The 23,709-nt window shown below is 43.2% G+C and overlaps 1 protein-coding gene across 1 annotated transcript in view; it reads right to left on the reverse strand.

Annotated features, from left to right (window-relative positions):
- MYO18B (myosin XVIIIB) overlaps positions 1-23,709 on the reverse strand; it is a 1,377,385-nt gene that overhangs the window by 891,358 nt on the left and 462,318 nt on the right. Inside the window, exon 14 of the mRNA XM_069214702.1 lies at positions 6,843-6,990. Coding sequence (XP_069070803.1) covers positions 6,843-6,990 — 148 coding nt within the window. The remainder of the gene's footprint in view (positions 1-6,842; positions 6,991-23,709) is intronic.

Below are 23,709 nucleotides of genomic sequence, written 5' to 3' on the forward strand. Positions count from 1 at the left end.
CATTGGCGTCTGCAGGGGGGGCCTGGAGGGCCCCCGATGCCACCATCCAGCTTGCCACATGCTGTGGGAGCAGTTATTTGTGCTGTGCCCTTTGGGAAGGAGCAATATGTATTCTGTTTCCCTGCCACCATCAGTGTGAGCATGAAAAAAACTACAAAACTTCCCCCTGCTGATGTGAGCAAATTTAAAGTTCTCACCTGCTGGAACCTATTTTTTGTGTTTGTTCCTGTTGAGATTTGAAAATTTCCCACCAGGTGGAAACAACTGCAAGTTTCCCTGTCAGTGTGGGCTGGGAAGTTGCTGAGTCCTGGGGGTTGGCTCCCCAGGAGACAGCAAATGATCAGGTCCTAGGTGTGGGGTCCCCAAGGCCAATAAAGGCTCAGGAAGAGGGGCCACATGCCTTCCCTTACTTTTAATTTAAGTAGCGTCTTGGGGGGCTGGGGTCCATCGGGCCTTTTAAAGGCTCAGGGAGGGGGCAATGCTGCCCCCCCCTCAAAATATACTTTGGTCCCTGGGCCATATATTGCTTGGGGACGGGGGCGGCAAGCCCCCCTCCGTATGATAATGAATTTGGACCCAGGGGGATGTGTTCTCTGGCTCTGTAAATGGCTCAAGGAAGGGGGCTGCGCAATTTCCTCCCCATAATTTTTAAATTAGGCCCAGGGCATGGGGTCTCTGCGGACGAGAACAGCTATGGGAGAGGGGGTTGCACACCTCGCTCCCTATAATTATTCAATTTGGCCCTAAGGGATGGGGTCCTCAGGGCCGAAAATGGCTCAAAGAAGGAGGCCGCTTACCCTCCTCCCCTGAATTAAAACAATGCGTCCCCAAGCAGTAATTTTTTTGCTGGAGTCTTACATGATTGCAGCAGCAAAAAAATAAAATAATAATAATTTGAGCCCAGGGGAGTCCCTCTGGGTCTTTCTCATATGGCTTAGGTGAGCAGGTTGTCTCAAAACTGCCTCCTTCTTTCTTTCTTTTTTAAATTCAGGACAGAGGACTAAGGGCCAGATGTAGCAATTTCCGCATTTGCGATTCAGAAATTGCGAGTCGGGGCGACTCGCAATTTCCGAATCGCAAATTCGGATGCAGAACGGTGTCTCAGACACCATCTGCGGATCGCTATGGGATCGCAAAACTCACCTCATTAATATTAACCCCATAGCGAGTCCCTGCACTCACAGGGAAGGTGGCCTGCTGAAGACAGCAGACCTCCATGTCTGTGACTGCTTTTTAAATAAAGCATTTTTTTTTGTATTGCAGCCCGTGTTCCTTAAAGGAAAACGAGTTGCAATACAAAAAAAAAAAGAAACTATTTGGTTTGGTTTTTTCAGAGTAGGCAGTGGTCCAATGGACCACTGCCTGCTCTGAAAAAAAAATTTGGGCAACATTCACAAAGGGGAAGGGGTCCCATAGGGACCCCTTCCCTTTTGCGAATGGGTTACCACCGGTGTGACACTGGTGGTAACTGCAAATTGCTTTGCGACCGCGTTCGCGGTCACAAAGCAATCTAGCATTGCGGTGCGAGTCGCAAATAGGACGGGGACACCCCTTCCTATTTGCGAGTCGCATTCACATTTTGCGAGTCGGTACCGACTCGCAAAATGTGAATGTGCATCGCGATTAGCATTTTGCATGGCGCAAACTTTTCGCAGTTTGAACCATGCAAAATGCTTCCTACATCTGGCCCTAAGTCCCCAAGTCCTATAATGACTGCCAGCAACATTTTTCTCATGTTGCTGCCAGTCAATCAGAGAGCTCGCTCCGGCTGGAATCTCACTCCTGCAGGAGCAAATTGACGAGAGAGACAATCAGAATGCTCAGTTTTTCAAATTGGTGCTCCCAGGAACCACTTGCGAGTCACTCGTAGACGCAACAGTACAGATATACAACTATTTTTAAACCATTATTTTTCAAAAATTACAGAATGGATTTACACCAAATCACAAAAAGCACAATCTCAAGACCAAAATCTAGCTTCCCACCAAATTTGGTGTAACAATATTGGGCAACAGTATTTACTGTAGACCTGCCTAAAGAAGCCAAGGGAAAATGCAGTGGGAAATTTGTCTTTCGACTTCCCTTTTTACTTGTCTCCCACATAACGGATCAACCCGAAACTTTCCAGGAAGGGGCTAAAGTGAATTTGTTTCTTTTTGGGGAGCTTTGTGAAGATTTTTAAACGGCACCAAAGTTATTAGCAAGTCAAAAAACACCTTGTCTATGGAAAAGCTATTCTAACTATAACTACCCAGTAGCAACAGTTACTGGGCAATATATATGTACATAGTTTCACTAAAAAAACAAAAGTTAAAGGGACGCTATTGTTAGGTGAAAATATCAGTGCTGTAAAGTAACTATAACAAGGGCCCTCGCCATGTACAGTGTTGTCATCAATGATGTAATTTAAGATGTTGCAGTGTTGTTTTCAGTGATGGTATAGAGCATGTCATATGTGATGCAATATTGGAGGAAATTAGCAGCGCGTGGTGAGGGGGCAAGTTATAGTTACTTTAGTGTATGAGCTATAGTTACTTGACTTAACTCTAACAGGTACATTTCAGGGGTTTTGTTTGTTTACTGATATTGTCACCTAACTATCAAGTCCAAGTTTTCTCAGTGAATTTCTAAGGTATTTTTAAAGTGTAAAATAACAAATTATTACAATTCATAACTATAACATCACTTTTACCTTTGTTTTTCCAGTGAATTTCTATTGTTTTAAAAAAAAAAAGTAAATAGGATGTTGATCTCTGTGTGTGGCATGAGGTCAGGTGAAGGTCCTGCTCCCAGCCCCCTGCAAGCACCCTACCCCTAGAGCACAGCATGCAGTTGGGCATAGAACCTAGCCTCACTGGCACCCCCCTCCCCACAGAGCACAGCCTTGCACCAACCCCGCAGGCTGACAATGTGATGTTGCAATAGAAAGGGCATTATTTTAAGTAATGTAGACTTACTGACTTTGTCAAAGGATCCCAAGAAAAAATATATAAATATTGGGCCTATTTGTATATCAATGGGTCAGCATATCAATATATATATGATGCAAAACTATGGTCTTTGTCAAACAAATCACTAAAATCTATAATCAAATGCATGTTTCATAAATATACAATGTGCAATTTTTAATAAAAGTGATTGTCATAAAAAAAAGTTGTATTAAAAAAAAAAAATCAACATGTCTTTGAGTCTTTCTTTTAAGGCTTTTCTTTTCACAAAATCCAGCGATAAAACAACCACAAGAGAGCCCTGTACTCAAGCTGAAAAGCATAGGGCTCCAGCTAGGAGACCTTTAAAAATAAGTTAAGCTCTCCTAGGGTCATGAGTTTAATGGTCCAGCAGGCTTAGGCCACATGCACAAAGCATTTTTCTAGTCACAAATGGGCTGATTCGCCTAAATTTTGATTTGGTAAACAATTTGGGATTTGCCATAAGGAAGGGGAGTGTTGAGGGCTTCTCTTCCTAAAACCAAGCGGGAACGTTTACCACCAATAGAAAATTGGTGGTAACCTATTTACAGGTGGGAAGGGGTCCTCAAGGGACCTCTTACCATTTGAAAATGGTGGGGAAAATATTTTTTAAGAGCAGGCAGTGGTCTGTTTCATTTTTTTCTTTTTAAATGCATCCCATTTTCCTTTAAGGAAAACGGGCTGATTTTTTAAAAAATGTTGCTTTATTTAAAAGCGATCACAGAGATGGTGGCCTGCTGGGCCCAGCAGACCACCATCTCAGTGATGGCCTCAATTACTAATGGCTGGCAAATTGTGGCCCACCTCATTAGTATTCATGAGGTCATTTTGCAACCCACTGGGAATCACAAAACAAATTCAACAGAGTTTCATCCATTTGAAGTTGAAATTTCCTAAGTGCGATTTAGTATGAATCGCAACTCGTAATTTCAATTTTTAGTACATGTGGCCCTTAGTGTTCTTTTTCAAATGTTTTTGGAGGGGCTCCTGCACTTCCTGCAGCTTTTCACATCATAACAAAAAATGTGTGGTGGTGTCCCTGCCCCTTCCATGGGCAACACCAGTCTTAAAAAAATAATGAAAATCCCTAGCAGGGCATTATGAGGCTCCCTTGCTCGAAGAAATGAATAATAAATAAACAGCTTGGCGCTCTCTTTGTCCCTGGGAGCTTGGGACACCATATCCGAATCTGACCTCGGGGGCTGGGTCTCCGGACTCATAGTATTCGTTTTGGTGGGGGTGCAGGTTACCTTCCCCAATAAAGATTCAGTGGCCCCTGCGAATGGGGTCCCTGGTGCCTCAAGAAGGCATGAGAAAGGGTGGCTACGTCCCACCCTCTCCTTTGATTTGCATATAGAACCAGGAGATGAGGCCTCATAAAGGCATGGGGCGGGGGAGCTCTCTGTCCCCATCTCCCTTAATTATCATATAGACCTTGAGGAATGGGATCCCCGGGGCCTCAAAAAGGCTCAGGAAGAGTCAGAGTGCCCGCATTCCCCACATTTATATTAACTACATGACACGCCCGCAGGCACTGGCCCACCCTAGGAGTAGAGGGTAGTGTGTTATTTTATAGCACAGGAGCCTGCACTTTAAATAAAATGTAATGCTGATTCACACATCAACTGCAAATTTGCAGTAAAATTTAAAATAAAAACATTTTTGACCCAATACCAGGACTAGAAAGGCAGAGTGTCCCTACCCTGCCCTCATATCTTTTTTTTATGTTTTTTTCAGGTCTGGGGATTCAGTCCTGAATCCTAAAATGGATCTTACCTTAAGATTTGTTGGCTCTGCAGATTCTCTACAATGTGAAATATACAAAGGTTTTGAACTGAAAATTCTCAAAAACTACTGAATAGATTTACACCGAATCCAAAAAACACACTTTCTAAACAAAGATCTAGATTCCTGCCAAATTTGGTGTAATGCTGTTCAACTGTTTTCGCTGCAGCTGTGCCTAATTTTTCTATAGAAAATTGCAAGAGGTAATCTCGGTTCAGGCTGACCCATTTTCTCTGCCCCCAGTTGACAGCTCACCCTGAACTTTCAGGGAGGAAATTGAGGTGCAAGAACATATGTTTAGAACATTTTGTGACAGTTCGTCACATGGCTCCAAAATATTATTTTCCTGTGAAAACGAGTTCCAAACTATAACTACCCAGTGACAACCGGCACTTGGCAATATATTCTACATTATAAAGTAGAAATTTAAATATTTGTTTATTTTATCCAGCTCCTCTGTGGTAATTGAGTTTATACACCAATTCAACTTCAACAAAATATGGGGAGGAACCCAGGCAGCTGGTTGTCAAATTACAGCTGCTATAAAAAGAAGCAAGTGAAGTGACGACACAGGAGAATACAGCTCTACTTTCCCTATTTCTCAGGTGAGTGGACAGGTGAGGGCGAGCTCCCTCTCCTGCTGTGCTCTCTCCTTTGGGTTGGTGTTAGGAAGGGAAGGGAAGGGAAATAGCCTGATTGCCCCTACCACGGCAATTAGAGCTGTAACTCTACCCATTATATTCACTTGTTAAAGACTGGAGCCCTAAAACATGGGGGGGGGAATTAAGAGCTGATATTGCTCACAAACACAGACCATAACACTTAAAAATAACCCAAAAAAATACAGTTAGCAAACTGTAAACACTAAGTTGCTCATATCATATGTTGTTTGCAATCACTAATGAGTCATGTATGGTGTTCTGTTCTTGAAGTAATAAGAACATGTCAAACAGCAAATCTACAGCCAAAACACAGTGACCATTAAACCACAGTTTGCAGTCACAAACAAATCACGAACACCAGAAAACCAGGAAAAACACAATATTAAAGTAGTGCGACCTTAGGGAAGGAAAACAAGATTTAACACACTTGGTCCAAGTGCCACAGGCACAAATTATGGAAAAGAGGAGACTTATTCATTTAAGGTGAACATTTTCTTGTACCCTAAAATGTAGATATATAATAAAACAAAGAATGGATCTCACAACCTCAGAATCCTAGTTATTCTTCATCAATGACCTAAAAAGGAGGGCAGATCTTTGTATTGATGGGGGCAAATAGCTATTTGACCCACAGGGACAACTGGTGTGTGACTCCAGAGGCCCAGATATGAAAAGCAGCTAGGGCACACACTAGAGCCACTCAGACCCTCACTCTGTGATCTGGATCCAGCTAGCATTCATATAATCTAACTGTGGACCACTGCATGACAGAGCATGATGAATTCACCAATGCGGCTTTGGAATGATTCCTCTGGTACCCAAGCCGTACTAGGCACAAGGATCATATAGGCTTTATGACATATAGAGACTGCATGGGATCAATCCTTCAATCCATACAAATAAATCTGTTGTCTTCTGTGCTAATGCCTAAATGAAGTCTTTATCGCTACTTGGGAAACAGATTGTATAATAATCAAAGCTATTCAGACAGAATATGCAAAAAAAAAATGTTGGTTCTCTATTGTTAATTTGTTGTGGTTAGCCAACACATAACATTTTTAAAAATGTTCTTCAGAATACAGGCTACAAAAACATGTCTTTCAAGATGTCTGGCCCAAGATGACAAACATTTCTCTAACAGCACAGTCATTTTTTAAAATATGTAAAAAAGTATTGCTAACAACTGTTAAACATGTTAAACACACCTGCATTAACAAAGATCCCACTGCACTATGAGAATGTCTTTAATACATTTATACATTTTAGTATTGAAATTTAAATCAGTAATCCTAACCTCCAGAGCAGAAACCAAGTTCTAGAGCACAAATTTCTGTTCTGTCATCACCTAATCTGCTGTTCGCCACAAACACACTAACCATATTCTTTCACTTTCAGTCCGTTCTACCAAATGAGCCAATGCCCTTACCTTCTTTGTCAAAGTCTTTCTTCTCGAAGTACGAGCACAGCCGATCGAGAACTGCATTGTTGTTTGACCCCTGGATCAGCACTTCCTCATCGAGAATCCAGAGCAAGCCTCGTGGTTCTTCTGACTGTCCATTGGGCTGTACATTTAACTACAAAAAGAGAATATGTCATAAAACGTACATCTGACATCTGCCAATCAACTTTTTAGAACTTTCTTGATGTTCTAAGGAAAGATTTACAACTTTAGGAAGTTCCAAAATTGTACACTTTCTCAACATTTAAAAAATGCTGCTTGTGTGACAATTTAAGTCATAAAAAGTAAACTTGCAAGAATAATTTGCATGTAATTGTAATTGTGCTCAGAACCTTGCTGAGACCCATTTTGCATTTATTTGTATCTTCTCTGGCCCAGAATCAAAGAAAAAATCACTCAAAATGATGGTAAATCATCTCGCACAGTGTATAACAACTTTGCTTGGTGGAGACAAGCATAAACCAGGAACATTCCCAATGATGAAAGTCTTGTCCTCCCACCTGGCCTTGCCAACTTAAAAATACTTTGTATACATATAGCAATCTCTGTTCTCTAGCCATAGAGAGGAATGAGGAACCAGGTATGTTATGTCTGTTGTATATGTCACCAGATAAGATCCATGATCATTAATCCTAGCACCCCAAGATATCTCACGTATTGTTCACTGATAGGTTTCACTACTTGCACTAATACTTGGGCCAAACTACAGGTGTGTGGTGTTATAATATCCTCCATCCTTCCTCTTTTATAAAATGGGATATTTTCTGATCTTATTCAGTCCTTCCTGAGTCAAATTTTTGAACAGCAGAAAGTTTCAAAATATTGTCAGTTGTGCTTGCAACAAGATTATGTATATTACAAGGTAAGACCACTATACATGTGTATCTCTACACTCTGATGTCTACTCCGCATTGAGATATAAGTTGATTTATATGCTATCGATAATCCTTGCAATCAAAGAGGGATGCAGTTACAAACCAATGTATCTTGTCATCAGAAATCTAGAATATTATAGTTGCAGGAAAGCTGTGTGGTCTGCTTTGAAGTTACAGGATATTTTTTGCTATCCATGTTGAATAGATTGGGAAATCAAGCACTGTGTTGAATAGAAAGGGGACTCAAAGCACCATAAGAAGTTTGCATTTTCTTGAAAGTGTTCTTCCATATGTCCAAACACCAGGAGTTGCTTTGAATTTGGTACATTCCACTTGTCAAGATCCTGCAATCGTGACATCAGGTGGCGCTACATGAGGGCCTTCTATGTGTCTTCTGTCATCATGAATACTAGTTTGGAACCTGTGCTGAACTTAAGTATTCAAAACCTCTTGAAAATCAGATCCAATCTAGATTCCATTCCAGGGTTTTCTTATCAACCATGAATGCATTATCGTACTTGTGTGCCTTACCCAATCATGCGCAGTGGAGAGGAGACTTTTGTTGAATCTAATTGTACTTGGAACTCTAGCGTACCACTTCCAGCATGCCCATGTGCTCCCTTGCATGAATCCCTATCATATTTCGAAATAAGATCCGATCAATGTTCCACTCTGGATTTTCCTTCTTCCCACTGGCTACTTCCGGGAACTTTTCTGCAATCCTTCAGGCAGAGAGGTGGAGGAGGGGCCTTCAATGCTCTCACCTGCACTGTGCTGCAGCCTGTTCACACCCTTTCTAAATTCCAATCACCCTGTGTGACTGTGAGGAGGGATTGAAGTCTGGTTCCTGCTTTCAGAATTTGTGTTGCAACTGCTGTTGCTGGATGTTTCCACTTTTCGTTCCAGTTCCTTGCACTCCTAAATCCTTGAACCGTTGTGAGGAGTTTCTGATTACTGCTACTGGCTTTTGCAGTGTCTTGTTTTCCTGTGGCTGCCCTGAACAGCATTGTGTTTATGTGTTTTCCTTGTTTCTTAGCCTCATCTTCCTTTCTAGCCTAATATCCTGGTCTCTCTGTTTTTCCTGTTAGGTTCTGACCATGTTTTTCCTGAGTTGGCAGCAGTTCCCTTTATATTATTTTTTTGAATCTCTGTTCTGAATTCATGTGTTTATCCCATGTACCAGCAGGCCATAACTTGTTTCAGTGCCTATTGGGTGTATCCTTTAGTTCCTTGATCTGAATCCTAGTTCCAATATACCTGTACCAACAGGGCATTTTGGTCCAGTGCCAGTTGGGTACAGCTTTGAGTTCCTTGCTCTGAATCCTAGTTCCAGTTTCCATGAACCAACGGAGCATTTCCTGTTCCAGTGCCCGTTGGTTACAGCCTTGAGTTCCTTACTCTGAATCCTAGTTCCAGTTCCTTGTAACAACAGGGCATTACGTGTTCCAGTGCCTTTTGGTTATGTTACAACCTGGCCTTGATTCCTGTTCTTTATTACTGAAGCCCAGTTCTTAACTCCTAGTTCCTGTTTTTCTCCATGTTTGATTGCTGTCTTGTCTAACCTGTATTCTGGTTATTCTTCCACTCTGGGTTTCTGTTCCATTTCAAATTTGGTCCATTGTCTGTTGCAGTCCCTATCCATTTATAGTGTGTCCTCTTGCTTGGTCTGAGTTCCAATCAGGTAAGAGAAACACTTCTGTTGTTGTGCCCAGGACCTTTGGAGTCTTATCTTATCTGCTGTTGTTAGTCTTGGTCCACCTTGCACTGAGTACAACAGTCTCTATACAGCAGGCCCCACTTTGACCAAGCTGCTGGTGTCAGTCCAAAGAGCTTTCTTTAAGCTACCAAGAGACCTCTTGTTCATATAGCAGTACACCCTTTACTTTGACCATACTTTGTTCTTGTCTATCTCCTGTCCTGTGTTGTTTAGTTGCCTCAGTTATACCTTGAGTGGCCTGGCATTACCTTGTCTTGTCTCTAGCTAGGACTTGCAGGAAAGTGCTCCCTTTGGCATGTTTACCCCCCCACACACTTTTTGCCTGATATCTGATTCTAACTTGACTGAGTGTGTGCTGGGATCCTGCTAACCAGGCCACAGCACCTGTGTTCTTTAACTAAACTGTAACATTGCTTCCACAATTACCACCCCCTGGCACCCAGCTAGGTCCCTTATAAAAGGTATGAGTAGTACCAAGGACCCTGTGACTAGGGACGGTCTCAAAGGACTGCAGCATATATCATGCCACCCTAAGGGACCCCTCACCAACACATGCACACTGCCATTGCGGATTGTGTGTGGTGGTGAGGAGAAAAAGTTAAGTCAACATGGCATTCCATTACCATAGATGCATGACCAATATGCTCCTACAGTGTTTAAGTACATTCTTAGACATAGTAAGTGCAGTGTGGCCATACTGAATACATGGGCTGGGAGTTTGTCATTATGAACTTCACAACTCCATGATGGCTTCACTGAAGACAGGAAAGTTTGGTATCAAACTTCTCAGCTCAATTAACCCACACTAATGCCAGTGCTGAATTTATAAAAAAAAATCTTAGAGATGCCCCCTGTATTTTACCCAACCCTCTAGTGTAAGGCTGACCAGTCTGTGCCAGTCTACCATTGACAGACAAGTTTCTGACTACATGGGGTGAAAGCCTTTGTGCTCTCTGGGGTCGGGGACAAAACCTACTCTGGGTGGAGGAGCTTCACACCTCCCCCTGCAGGAACTGCAACACTTGGTGGTGAGCCTCAAAGGCCCCTGACTTTTGTTACAGTGCCCCAAGGCACTCCAGCTAGTAGAGACGGCTGCCCCCCCACCTCTGACCAAGCCCACTTTTGGCTGCAGGTCTTGTGTGAAAATTGGTAAACACAAGGAGGAGTGACCACCTCAGCTAGGACCACCCAGAGGTCCCCAGAGGGGTGCCCAGAGATGAGGGGACCCCTTCCTGGCAGAATCCTCTATCCTGTTTTGGAGGAGGATAGCCAATAGGGTTAGGAATATGCCCCCTCCCCAAAGGGAGTGGGCACAGGAAGGATGTAGTCATCCTCAGCACCAGCAGTGAAGACTCCAGACAACAACTGAGTTCGCCCCAGCCCTACCGGCCTGGCTGCAGCTTCAAGACTCTTGCTTCCAGAAGATGACTCATACTGCAGGGCCAGCGACCTTTACAAACTCTCAGAGGACTGCCTGCCTTCCCTAAAGACCAAGATCTCTTGAGGACAGCGGCCCTGCCCAAAAAGAAACATCCAAAAAGGACTCCAGCACCACCGCGGATCCAGAAGTCCTGCCCACTCTGCACCCGATGCCCACAGCCCGGGTCCAGGTGCCCCACTAGTCCAGAGAAGGTCCCCAGGCGATGCCAACCTCAACTCCACCCTGAGTTGACCCCTCCTGACCAACAGGACAACACCTGCAGCCTAAATTAAGAGGACCCCCTGACTGTATTCTGTGACCATTTCCCGATGCCTAAAGGTACCCCTGCTCCCGCAGCCCCCTGGCCTTGGGGAACCCAACTAACAGTCCAGCAACATCCAGTAGGATCTCTATTTACCTCTCCAGCTGTTGGTTTTCTTCAGCCAACTCCCTGGACCAAGCCTGCATCATCTTTGTGACCCTCGAGGTTCCCCCATTGGAAAGCAATGGGCACCGTAAGCTGTGTTTGCACCCTGCACCCGGCCACCCCTATGCCACTGAGGGAGTGTGTTTGGTGCTGACTGGTGCCCCTCCCCCCGCTGCTTATCTAACCCCCGCCAGGTCTGTGCCTGGAAGTCACGGATATTTACCTGCTAGCTGTTTCTTTCTAAGTGCCCCCAGTCTCCATAGGAATCTACTGGGTGCCTGACACCAACTTTGACCTCTGCACCCAGCCGGTCCTGTGTTGCTAGTGGTGCACTCATGGTGTCTTCCTAAGCCATGACCTGGCGACACCTTAACCCCCAAAGACTAGTTTCGTAAGACAAGCACTTACCTGCAAACTGTGTTGTTACTTTTCCTCCCCTAGGACTGCAGTGAGTTTTGGAATTGAAAAGTATTACTTACCTGAAAACTGATTTATCTGTAAATTCTAAACAAAGTGCATTTGATACTTGAAAGTGATACATTCTTTAAACTGTACTTACTAGCAACAAAGATTATTTTGGTTCTAGAAATAAAGTAACAAAGTATATGTTTTGTTACATAAACATTGGCCTGGAGCTAGTCATTGAGTGTGTGCCTCATTTCTTGACTGTGTGTGTGCAACAAATGCTTATCACTACCCTCTGACAAGCCTAACTGCTCTACCACACTACCACAAAAGAGAGCATTAGTATAATTTACTTTAGCCTCTGTAAGGCTTCTAGAGATTCACTGAACACTGTGCACCCAATACCTTACTTTGGTATAGTATATACAGAGCCAGCTTCCTACAAGTGTTATCTCTGGAATCACTCAGTCCTGCCTCCATTCTCTGACACCATTTTCCACCACATCCCAAAAGCAAACAATGATAACTTACAGCAACAACACATGCAAAAAGTAATTGTGACTCTTTCTCGTCTGGATATGGTGTGCAACAAGCACAATTTTAAGTGAACTGGTCTTCCTGTTCATCTGTAGCAATGAAACACGAATGAATCATCACCTTTACACAACATCCTGAGATCTGAAGTTATGTAATGTTCTGCTTTCTGATTGACCAATTACACTCCGCCACCTTATAATGGTGCTCCTAGATGACTCAGATGTGAGCAGTTTCATCACAATAAAAAATAAATGGATATTAGCTGTTTGTACATTTTTAACTGAGTCACTGTTAATGGCCCTTTGCCCAGTCCAAAATGCTCTCCCTCAGATAATTTACAGTTGTGGGTTCCTACACAGAGGCAGATTAATATATAACTACTGAAATCCAACAACTTGCAAAAATGTAATTTTCCACCTGTGGTTCTGTTATCAGTATTCAGCCCTTGCCTTTTAAACTGCTACAAAACAAGTTTTAGTATTACAAAATTGCTGCACTAGTTTATTACGTGCTTGGAGTTACTAAATGCACTAAGGGTCAGATTTATGAAAAGTGGTGCTGCATTATGTGCAGCACCACTTTTCTTGTGTCCCTCACGCCCCCCTAATGCCACCATGTGTGAGCCGTCTTTAAGAAATGGCGCACCATGGCGGTAGTAAGGGAAACTAGCATCAAAATGTTTTATGTTAGTTCGGAGCTTTGCAGGATCAGCATAAAAAATGTTGACGCTAATCCTGCAAAGCCAATTGAGGCCCATTGAAAACAATGGTGTGTCTCCTTTTAACGCCTGCTTTGAGCAGGTGTTAAAAGTGCTGAAAAAAATAACACAAAGAAATCTCTTTGATTTCTTAGCGCCATTTGTTTCGGCCCCCCCTAACGGGGGAATGCCCCCTTTGCATACAATAGGCATCATTACGACTTTGGCGCGCTTTTTGTAAGACCGCTGAAGCCGCTGCAGCCAACAGGCTGCCATATTAGGAGTCATTAGAGGACTTCTACCCATTTATGGATGAAAGGTCAACTCTGAAGAGGCATTTGCATCACCAGTACTGCCACGCCAGCAAGACTCCACCCGCCGTACTACAAGTCGTAATACGGCTTGGTGGAGTCTTGCTGCAGTGGTTGTGCTGGCGATGCAAAACAGCCAGGACCCATCCCCTCCCGGATGACCAGCTGACCAGAAAAGGTATGTTGATCGTTCGACGAAGGGGGGCGGAGATGTTGTCTGTGTGTGTGGTGCATGAGAGCAAGTATGCAGAAGGGGTGGTGAATACGTGCCTGTATGCAATTGAATGTGAATTTTTGTGTGCATGTATGTGTGCATGAATGGGGTGTCTGAGTGCGTGTTTGCGAGCAAGTGTGGTGTGTGTCTGCATGCTTGCAAGCGAGTGGGGGTGTGTGTCTGCATGTATGCGAGTCAGTGGGGGTGTCTGTGTGAATGTATGCGAATGCCGAGGGGTGTGTATGTGAATGCATGCGTGTGTGAAGGGGACGAGGGGTGTTGTAAGTGTGTGGATGGGGGGGGTGTCTACATGTTTGTGGATGTGTGGGGGTGTGTGTGCTGTGACAGGAATGGGGATTCCTGTTGCCAAGTGCGTTACCGCCAGGGTTTTCATGGCAGGGTGACCACCACAGAAAGCCTGTCGGTCTGCAGACCTGTAATCCGTCCGGCAGGCAGAGGCCTGCCATCGGGCTGGAGGAGCTCACCACCGGCCGCGTCAGAGTGACCACACCGGCGGGCCAGGCAACTTGTAATGTGGGAGTTTGGCTTCTGCAAAACCCCTCAACTCGTTATGTGGCGGTGAGACCCCCACTGTGGCCGTGGTAGTCTTTGGACCACTAGGGTTGTAATGAGGACCAATATGCCAGGAGCAGGCATAATGTAGCGCAAAGGATTTCAAAGAGGTACAAAGCATGCATTGTGCAACTTTGTAAATTTGGCCCGATGATTTTGGCCTCGTTGGGCCACATTAGCATAAAAAAATGACACTAATGTGGTGCAAGGAGGCACTAGGGGCTCTTAAATATGCCCCTAAGTGTCAAGGAGCTACAATGAATGACCATTTACCAAAAGCTGCAAGCACACATGCACATGGAAAACATTTGAAGCCTTAAGAAATTAAGGCTACAATTGCATAGTTTAGGCTGAGCATTGCATAGACTGAATACGTTTTGTAAAACCAATAATTCTTACTTCTCTGTGCCAATAAATGTAAACATAGGCCTTCATAAATTCCGTTTGTCACATTAAGCCTGCATTAATAGACTGAAAAAGCTGCAAAACAAACTAAAAAGGATTCCTTTCTGCACAAAATGCTTATAAGAAAAAAAATTGAATGGAATAAAGTATGTGATGAACAAGTGTACTATTGTAGTCTCTGCATGCCTTCCAATATAGGTACTTTCTATAAGGAGAAATGATGCAACGAATAGTTAATAGGTTCAAATTCAGGATACCTTGCAGGCCAAAGACTGTATCATGTCTGCTTAATTTGATCCCGTGGTTTCCGGTGCACAGCACCGGCACTTCATTGTCAACACCAGGACTCATGACAGCCAGCCACATCGTGGTGCTGTTTGTCAAGTTTTTTGTTGAACACAATAACAGTTGTTTAATAATTATATATACATTAAGAAATACTAATATGTGCAACTCAAAGCTGTAAAAAGAGCCTGAGTGGCAGGTATTACTCATTTTTGATGTATAAAAAGTCCTAATTGTCTTTGGTAGTGCTGTGGGTGGTGCAAGCTGCAGTGGTCTCCAGACAAGGGCCCTGACACCTATTTCTCCACAAATTAACTACTGATGATGGTGGAATTTTCTGACGCAGTGCAGAGCTGAGCACCAGTTATATGCACCTGCAGAGAATGAATTCTCTTAACTCAGTATTTCTCTGAATTAGTGCTTTCATTTCACGGAGTACAGGAAACAGTGAGCAAGGTTTGCCTCCTTTTGTTTCTGAGCTGTGCTGTTTGAAAATAAAACACTAACTCAGCAAAATATTGGGTAAAATAAATTCACTTTACACCATGCAGGTGAATAAAATAGGCGTTTTTTTTTCATTTTTTGGCTGCCCCACAATACATCTATTCCATTGTTTGACTCCTGTATCCCAAACTCTGCAAGCGTAGATAAGACAGTTTATTTAAGTTGCATTTACAGCTCCTTTTTGTGGTCCTCCACTGCCATAGTATTGACTTGGCATGTAGTTTTGAATACAACGTTCCGTTCCCCATTGCATTGCGGCACCAAGGAAGGTTACACCAAAGAGGCACCAACACACAAGGTAATTTTAACTTTACTGAATACTCACTCCCACATATAGACAAACATTACTTCAAGCAAGATAAGGCAATCTGTTTGAATTCGACCACACCCACATCACTCTAAAAAACAACAAATTTTTCTAAGCCTGCGGCCAATAACATAATCTGTGTCTGGCTAGGATTCTCCCAAGCCTGATTGTTTTAACCAAATCTCTGGTACCACTCTAAGGCAAAACCATATACTCGTTGTCAAAGATTCATCCCCTGTACTCCTCGCATCAAATCCTTCATAGATGTGCTCTTTTTTAGAAACAAGAGTAGGAGCCACAAACGCCCACTCTATTTATGGTATTATAATTTACTTCCAATTTCTGGCCATGGCAGAGCATTGGCTTAATAAGACATGGTTGCAGATAACCACAAGCTCTTTATCAAAAACAGAGAAAAGGCAAATGAGAAGTAACTATGATCTTTCCCAATTACATCTCACATGAAAACATTCAGGGGCCACACATATTACTCACTTAAATACAATGTAATACTTTTTAAATGTGTGTGACTAGCCCAAACACCACATTCATCTCTGCATTCATCTACGTCCACTTGAAGGATGATGTAGATCTGATCCAAGAGGCCTCCTCAAACTGACCCAACATATGTTCACTATCAGAAAATGAATTCTCATCTAGGACAACCTAAGCATTTAGGTTGATGACCCAGCCAATATCTATTGTCATGGAATTAGTGAGGCAAGGCTAACAGGTCTCAGACAATCTACAATACACAAACTCACTAAAGTGGATCCAGTCTCTCGATTTGATATTGCTTCTAATTCCTAAACTTCATCCAATTGATTATCAATATCTCTCTCTGCCTACTGTGCATCTAGAATGTTTTTGCCTTTTAAAAAAATCTTGAAAGTTGTTATAATGAAACGTTTTTATGATTATGAGTGCCTACTTCTCTGTGAGGCTAAGCACATATGAGGTTCAATGGAAATGTTTCTATTCAGTGGGGACTGGCTGATTTCTTCTGTCTGACTGTTATTTCTTCTCCCACTGGACAGAGTCCTGGGACCATCACTGTTTTTCTCTCATATCAGGCCACTGCAATGCTTTGAGCTCATTCATCTACATATTCGGAGTAGAGGTCTATCTGTTAAATTACATTCTTCTGCTGGACCATTGACTCTTCCTTTTAATCATATTATTGTTTGTGTATTGCCTATCTCCTTTGTATTCATTTCATCATCCACTCTGTGGCCACATTAAAGTGTTTTGGGGCACTTTCCAAAAAATAAAAAAATAAATATACAGTAAGGTGGAGAAGGCATGTAGAAGATAGATGAGCCTGACCAGCTTCTGTGGTGTGGGTGCCAGACAAGGAGCCTAGTAGCACCACGTATGTGCCCTGTGGTGGCCATGGGATAATGAGGCAGCACAAGGCACTAACCAGCTGGCCCATCCTTCAAACGGGTTCAACACTTACTCACCCGGTGAATATAGCTGGATTAGATAGGATTTGTAGTGGACTTTAGCCAGCCCGATGGTCAACACAGCATGTTTCTCATTCTCTAGGCCACAACATAAACAATGACAGTGCAAAAAAGTGTGAAACGGAGTGAGTAGATGATTTGTAAAGAATATCATAGCCATAACTTACCATCACCATAGAGACTTCAGGTGCAAAACAAATGACTCACTGAGCTGGGCATTGACAATGAATTAATTAATGAACGTGGCTAAAAGTGTACGCTCTGTTCATAGTATGAGGTCAAAAAGCAAGCCACCTAATCTTTGCCTTTTGAAATGTGGCGAAAGCAGACTTGAGGATGCTGAGCAGAGCGTTCTGGTGTGCATATATTTCTACATTTATCTCTGGTTCTTTGTAATAAACTGAAGTGAGGTACCATACACTGTGCGATAAGGTAGATTAGGCAAATTGTCTCACGTTTGACTGTGGGAGGCAAGTAGGAGCCAATAATTGTCTCTACGAAAAAGTGGTCCGATTCCATAAAGCAAGTAGGTGTCAGGCCATCAACTAATACAGTTCACATCCCAAAACACATCAAAGAGTTTCTGCTTAAACTTAGAGGTATCATTAATGCTCCCTGTATATTTTGAATATCTCACTCCATGATCAGCACCATGAATATAGTAGCTAAATAATACTAGCCTCCTCCTCTCGAAACTTGGGTGACAGATGCTTTAGATTTTTTCTTGAATGGAACTGACCATCTTTCTTTTCTTTTGTTTGAACCCTTTCATAAGTTAGAAATAATACGTGTAAAAATGTACCATTTATGTTACTTACTATTTTTCACATAAACATGAAGGACTATATTCACTAATGTTTGTGGGGGCACTTGTGCCGCAGTGCAAAAATTGCACTGCTTGTGGGTCTTTTAATGTATACAAAATAAATGCTATGTTTTGCATGCTTTGCACTACACACGCGCATGTGCAAATCATTAGTAAATATATGCCTTAGTTTGATTACTCCAGCAATATTCTGTGACTACCAATGTCCTTGACTTAGAGAAGTAGCTTTTTCCCATAACAACTTTGTTTTTCATGAGGTTTTGGAAAGCTTGGATTTGTCACTTCCTTTCTATAGTTGCACAGTGGAGTAGCATGTGCCCCAATGCAAGCAATATTCCCTTTCTCCCGGTTGGGTAGTAAAATATATCACTTTTGGGGTGGAGTACGCACCCCAGAGGCCTGGGCTTGGTGTGACTGCACATGCTGAACCAATTAAAAATACACACCTGCAGTTGCAAATGTTTAAATTTGGCACTATCCATCACAAGTCATTTCAAGCAAATCTTCCTCGACCAAAAGTTTCAAACTTGATATAATGAACTTAAAAGTAGGTATTTTTCAGGGTAAATTCGTGGTATGATAACATCTTCTTTTTCATTTGCCTCTATAAAAAGCTAAATGACAATATTTTTAATTTTCTTGTTCTGAGCTCTCTATTTTTATGAGTCCCTTTGCAAGCTGTTGTGGCAATTTTAAGCTGGTGGTTACCAGGTTCGTTCAATACACTTGTTAATACAACATAGCCAATTATGGATGTGAGAAATGTATACCACATGTTCATATTTATAGCCTCTCCACTAAGTGACGTTTTAGCTTATGGTGTTAAATTGCCAAAAACGAAATATCAGCTATATCTTGTATAACAGTGTCTCACTAGTCAAACAGGTATTTTATACGTTTCCCTTGAAAACCTAAGCCCAGTAAAATGTAATATGCCCCGATTCTAACTATACAAAATCTACAATAACGTTCTGGTGTTCCATCATTATAAATAGCCCAGTAAAGCTACCCCTTAGCCTTTCTGGCAATACAATAGTGTCCTATTGGGTGAAATATCAACTCCTTGCCTAATTGGATTACTAGGATATACTAACAACAAAACTCATTATAAGCAGCGTACAACTCATTAATGCCATCTGGTGCTCTCAATCCGAGTTATGTAAAACACCTTAATGCAAATGCAATCACAGGGAGAGCAAAAGCAAGTCCATACAGCAGGTGGTGAAGAGGGGCAGAACGAGAGATGGGCAAATGATATAAAATCTCACGTGAAGAGTGCTAGAAACCGGTGCCAAATCTCTGAGAGGATCGCATAACTGGATGCACTGCATCACGCCACGAGTAGATTAAAAACTCGAGAGCAAAAGCACTACAGAGTTGAATACAGAGATACAATTAGAATAGACCGACTACAGATGCGCTCCAACATGGAGGCTTATCAGCATGTTAAAGGGGCTGTACCACAAGACAAATGTCTAGTCTCTAAAATATCATCAGGTTTAGAAGTATCGTATTTTCTGCTAACTTTGAACCAAGAGACATGGTAAATTACTTAAACCACACAAAAAATACAACACAGATAATCTAGTGTTTAGTTAATTTACATAGCACAGACTTGCAGCAATGCATTTTTTTTAAAAACTTCAGGAAGATGCATTGATTCGTATGGTTTCCTGTAATTTAGAAACACATTGAGGGGTGGCGTTAGTGGTTCTTGGGACTAGTGGGAAGTTCTTCCAGCAGCCACAAGCGTCCGCTCAGGGCAACTGGGGAATGGCTCTGCTCTGAGTTCAGCTCCCACCCCAAGTAAAGCTCACGATAGTCCGGCTCTAACTCCCACCTTCACTGCTCTCCGGTTGACCTAGCTTGCCAACTCGCACCCCCAATAATCCCTGAATGACTGCTACCCTCCCCTGCATGACAGTAGGAGGGTGCAGCCTTCTCACTCACCACTTCCTGGTTCAGGATGTCCAACTCAGGGACAGGCTGCATTACGAAATGGTTATGGGGTGCACACCTAACTATGTATAGAAGGGTAAAACTAGAAGACTCTAGGCATTATCCAAATGTCAGAATTTTCTGATTTCGCCCCAACATCAGCTGTAAAACAACTATGTTATCCCCTGATAAACGTCAGGTACACAATTCATCAAGATGAATAGCTAGATCCATTCACATCCTCTAAAATTCTTCATAATCACAATTTCGGAAACAAGCATTGGCAAAGTCCGTAGGACTTGCCTATGAGAGCTACTGGCTTTAGCAATGGTTTGTAGCCATGCTTACAGCAGAGCGGATACTTTGCAGTATGGCTACAACTATTTTTTTTTAAATCATTATGATGCAGCCAGGAATAAAGCATTTTTTTTTAAGTGCATTAGCAAAGAATGCATCAAAGTCCCTTTTTTATTATTACTTTTAGCCATTCTTCACAGCAGCCATGCTGCTGTATAGCAGGGCTCCATATCATTGCCAACATTGGCAGTACCCATGTTGTACAGCATGAACAAATGGCAAAGGCCGAGTCAATAGTCTTAAAGGTGAGATCTATTGGCTTTGCCAGTGTTTGTTAGGTATCAGCACAACACTCCTTACATTCTGAGAAAATCACTTAATATTCCCAATGAGTGAAAGATGCACAGGTCCAAAATATGAATACCTAGTGCTGGCTTTGAAGTGGGAGAAACTTCTAGACTTCCCCCGATATCTGGTTCTGGAATTTCCTTGCTCCCTGCCCTGGTCCTAAGATGTCTACAGTCACAAAAGTCTAGGTGCAGCTCTTTGAAGTGCAAGAGCAAGTTTGAAATGCAAGTGTGACAGCTCCGCCCCTCCCATCAGGTCCCCATCCCCCTTTGTTATACTGCCTGGGTGGGATACAAAAAGGGCCAAAAGCCAAATGCACCTAGTCACGTGACCCTGGACACAGGCTGCAGGCACCAAATGGTTAGGACAAGTAAATGCCAAATTTCTAAAAGTGGCATTTTCAGAATAGTCCCTTAAAATCAGACATTAAATAGGTTTTTATATTACAATACTATTCAAGAACTAACACAACATTTCTACCTATTTCCAAACACACTTTAGCAGTTAATACATTGAATAAGGTAACTCAATGTTCTCCTATACTGAGCAGGGGTAAAGTACACAGAGTCCTAATAGCCAACACAAATGGGTTGAGAAAACAGGAGGGCTGAAAGCAAAAAATGTTGAGTTAACCCTGCAGAGAGGGCCAAGTCCAACAAGCACATTTCAGATATACAAAGTAGATTGGGCCTGGTCTCTGCTTACCTTTGGGCTTGAAAGACTTCTTGATGAAAAATGTCTGAGAAGGTAAAGTTCAGTGGGGCAAGGCAGCCCACAGAGTCTGAGGAGGTGGCGTTGTTGGAGAGCCTTGGACAAAATTGCAGTGAAGATTTGTAAATCTGGACTTCTTTTATGGAGGTTGAAAATCTCCAGAGTGACAAAGTTGCAGGCTGTGGCTGATGAGGGCTTCATGAGGTCTTCCAATGAAGAACCGCTGAACAGAATTTGCTGCTGTGGAGAAGAAAATGCAGAGAGATGCACCTCGAGCAGATCAACAGGTGGATATGTCCCAGTGTCTTCTAGCTTCTCAGAGTACTTTTTAGTAGTCCAATTCTCAAGTTTTGGATTTCAGGTATCTGGGCACCTTTAGCATCACTTCAAATGGCAAAGGACAGACTGGGCACAAATTAGATGGTCAGGGCTCACTCAGGCTGGGTCCAGGTGAAGAATCTTTTCTGTCCCTAATGCTCTGATCAGGAGGCCAGCCAACTACCCTTAGAGTCACACTGTTAGTCCTGGGTTCAGCAATTCTCAAGCAGTAGGGCAATCATCTGAGAGCCCTCTGCAGGTCCAGAAGTGAAGCTTTGAAGTGGAAGAAACTTCTAGACTGCCCCCGCCACTACCCACACAGATGGTGCTTATATTTCCTCCCTCTCTGCCCTGGTCCCAAATTGTCTGAGGTGGGAAAAGGCTAGTATGAAGTCCTTTGTGTGTGGGCTGAGGCAGCTTCTTTGAAATGTAAGTAGGGCTGTGCACAGTGCCACCTCTCCCATCCTGCCAGGTTGGCTCACCCTGCAAATACCCAGCCTCCCTTTTGGTCTGGCAGTCTGGGAGGAATATGCAACTGTCAACTAAACTTAGTCACCTGAACCAGGAAACAGGTTGCAGGCAACGAAGGGTTAGGACAAGAAAATGACAACTTTGCAAAATTAAAAACAACAGATGATGGACGGAATGCAGAGCAAATCAAACATTCACCCCCAGTCACAGATCTGGGTTTAATCCATCAGTTTTTTTTTGCTTGCCATGCAATTCCAGTTTGGACTCATCCATATGCAAATCAGTCTTGACCCTGTTCCCCACGGGAACAGTCCAGCCCGAACTGCCAGGCCAGGTCCTCCCTGGACCAGGAAAAAGCATCCTGGGACCGGTTTCAGGGTATGTTACACTCAAATGCATAGTAATTTAAAATCCTCTTTAATGGAAAATTCAGATTTTAAAAAAATGTCTTTATTCATATTTTCAATACATTACAAGAGCTGTCAAATATATCCTTCGAAATTGACAAATAATGCTTTGACAGATGCAATAACAAAGTAAAGGGCAGGCAATAGGGGAGGGAGGTAGGGTGCGCATCATACCCAAAACCCCAGTAGAGAGAGGCCAAGGAATCACTTGTGCACAAACCTGCATCCCTCTGCTTCGAGGGGAGCAGAAGGATAATACGAAGGCAGAGGGGAGCGATGGTGGGGGGAAAAGGGAGGGAGGACCACTCCCAACAATCAAGGCCAGGGGGAAAGGATGGCAACAACCCCAGCCAACACACCATTAGTGCACATGGTCAGTGCTCCCCTGTGCTGCCCGGTCCACACAAACACTTTCAGCCTCATTTGTTGTCTATTTCCACAGGAGGTGGGGGTGGTGTGGAGAGTGTGCCTGCCTCCCAACCATCTAGATTGTCCCACTTTTTCAGACTCTTCCGTGTATGTCAGCGTGTTCTGCCATAACCCCCTCCCCTTCACCCCACCCACAAGACCCTCCAGATCACTTTCCACGTGTTCATCCACCGGTACTCTCTTGAGCCTCCACTCCTCCACCACTTCCCACTCCAGTAAATCCTCCCTCCATCTATCAACAGTTGGGGCGCCGGGCTATCCCAGTGTATCGCAATTCTGCTCCTGGCTAGGACTAACCCCAATTGTGCAAAGCAATGTCATTTCAACTCCCTTTTTGGAAATGGGAGCAGTCCCAGGAGACAATGGTGTATTAATGGGGCTATTGTTATCCCTGTCACCATCTGCATCTCTCGCATCATGGCCTCCCAGAATTAAAGCACTACCCTGCATGTCAATGCTATAGGTACAAAAGCTTTTGTAGGCTAAAATATGCTCTATGTAAGTAATAAAATTGCATCTCTTTAAACTTGGTGTTGCTCGCAACCTCCTGGGCCTGTGATCTGGCGCACTTCTAGTCTCCTTCAGTCAGAAAAGAGTTGAGTTCCTCATCCCATTTGTCACTCAGTGGTCTCATATCTATCTGCCTATCCCCTTTCAAGGAGGCATGCAGTTGGGAGATGATATATTTTACTGAGCTGGGGTCCAGTATCACCCGTAGCACATTCAGGCCCAGATTTAAGAGGGTCTAGTGCCTCCTTGTGCCACATTAGCATCATTTTTTTACACTAAAGTGGCCCAACTAGGCCAAAATTACAGAGCCGTATTTACAAAATGGTGAAATGCTTACTTTGTAACCCCATGTACCACATTATGTCTGTGCCAGGTAGTATGTGTGTAAGGGGGGGGGGTGTTTCCCCCGTTAGGGGGACAACAAAAATAGTGCAGT

The sequence above is a fragment of the Pleurodeles waltl genome, chromosome 11, assembly GCF_031143425.1.
Source record: "Pleurodeles waltl isolate 20211129_DDA chromosome 11, aPleWal1.hap1.20221129, whole genome shotgun sequence".
Taxonomy (NCBI): domain Eukaryota; kingdom Metazoa; phylum Chordata; class Amphibia; order Caudata; family Salamandridae; genus Pleurodeles; species Pleurodeles waltl.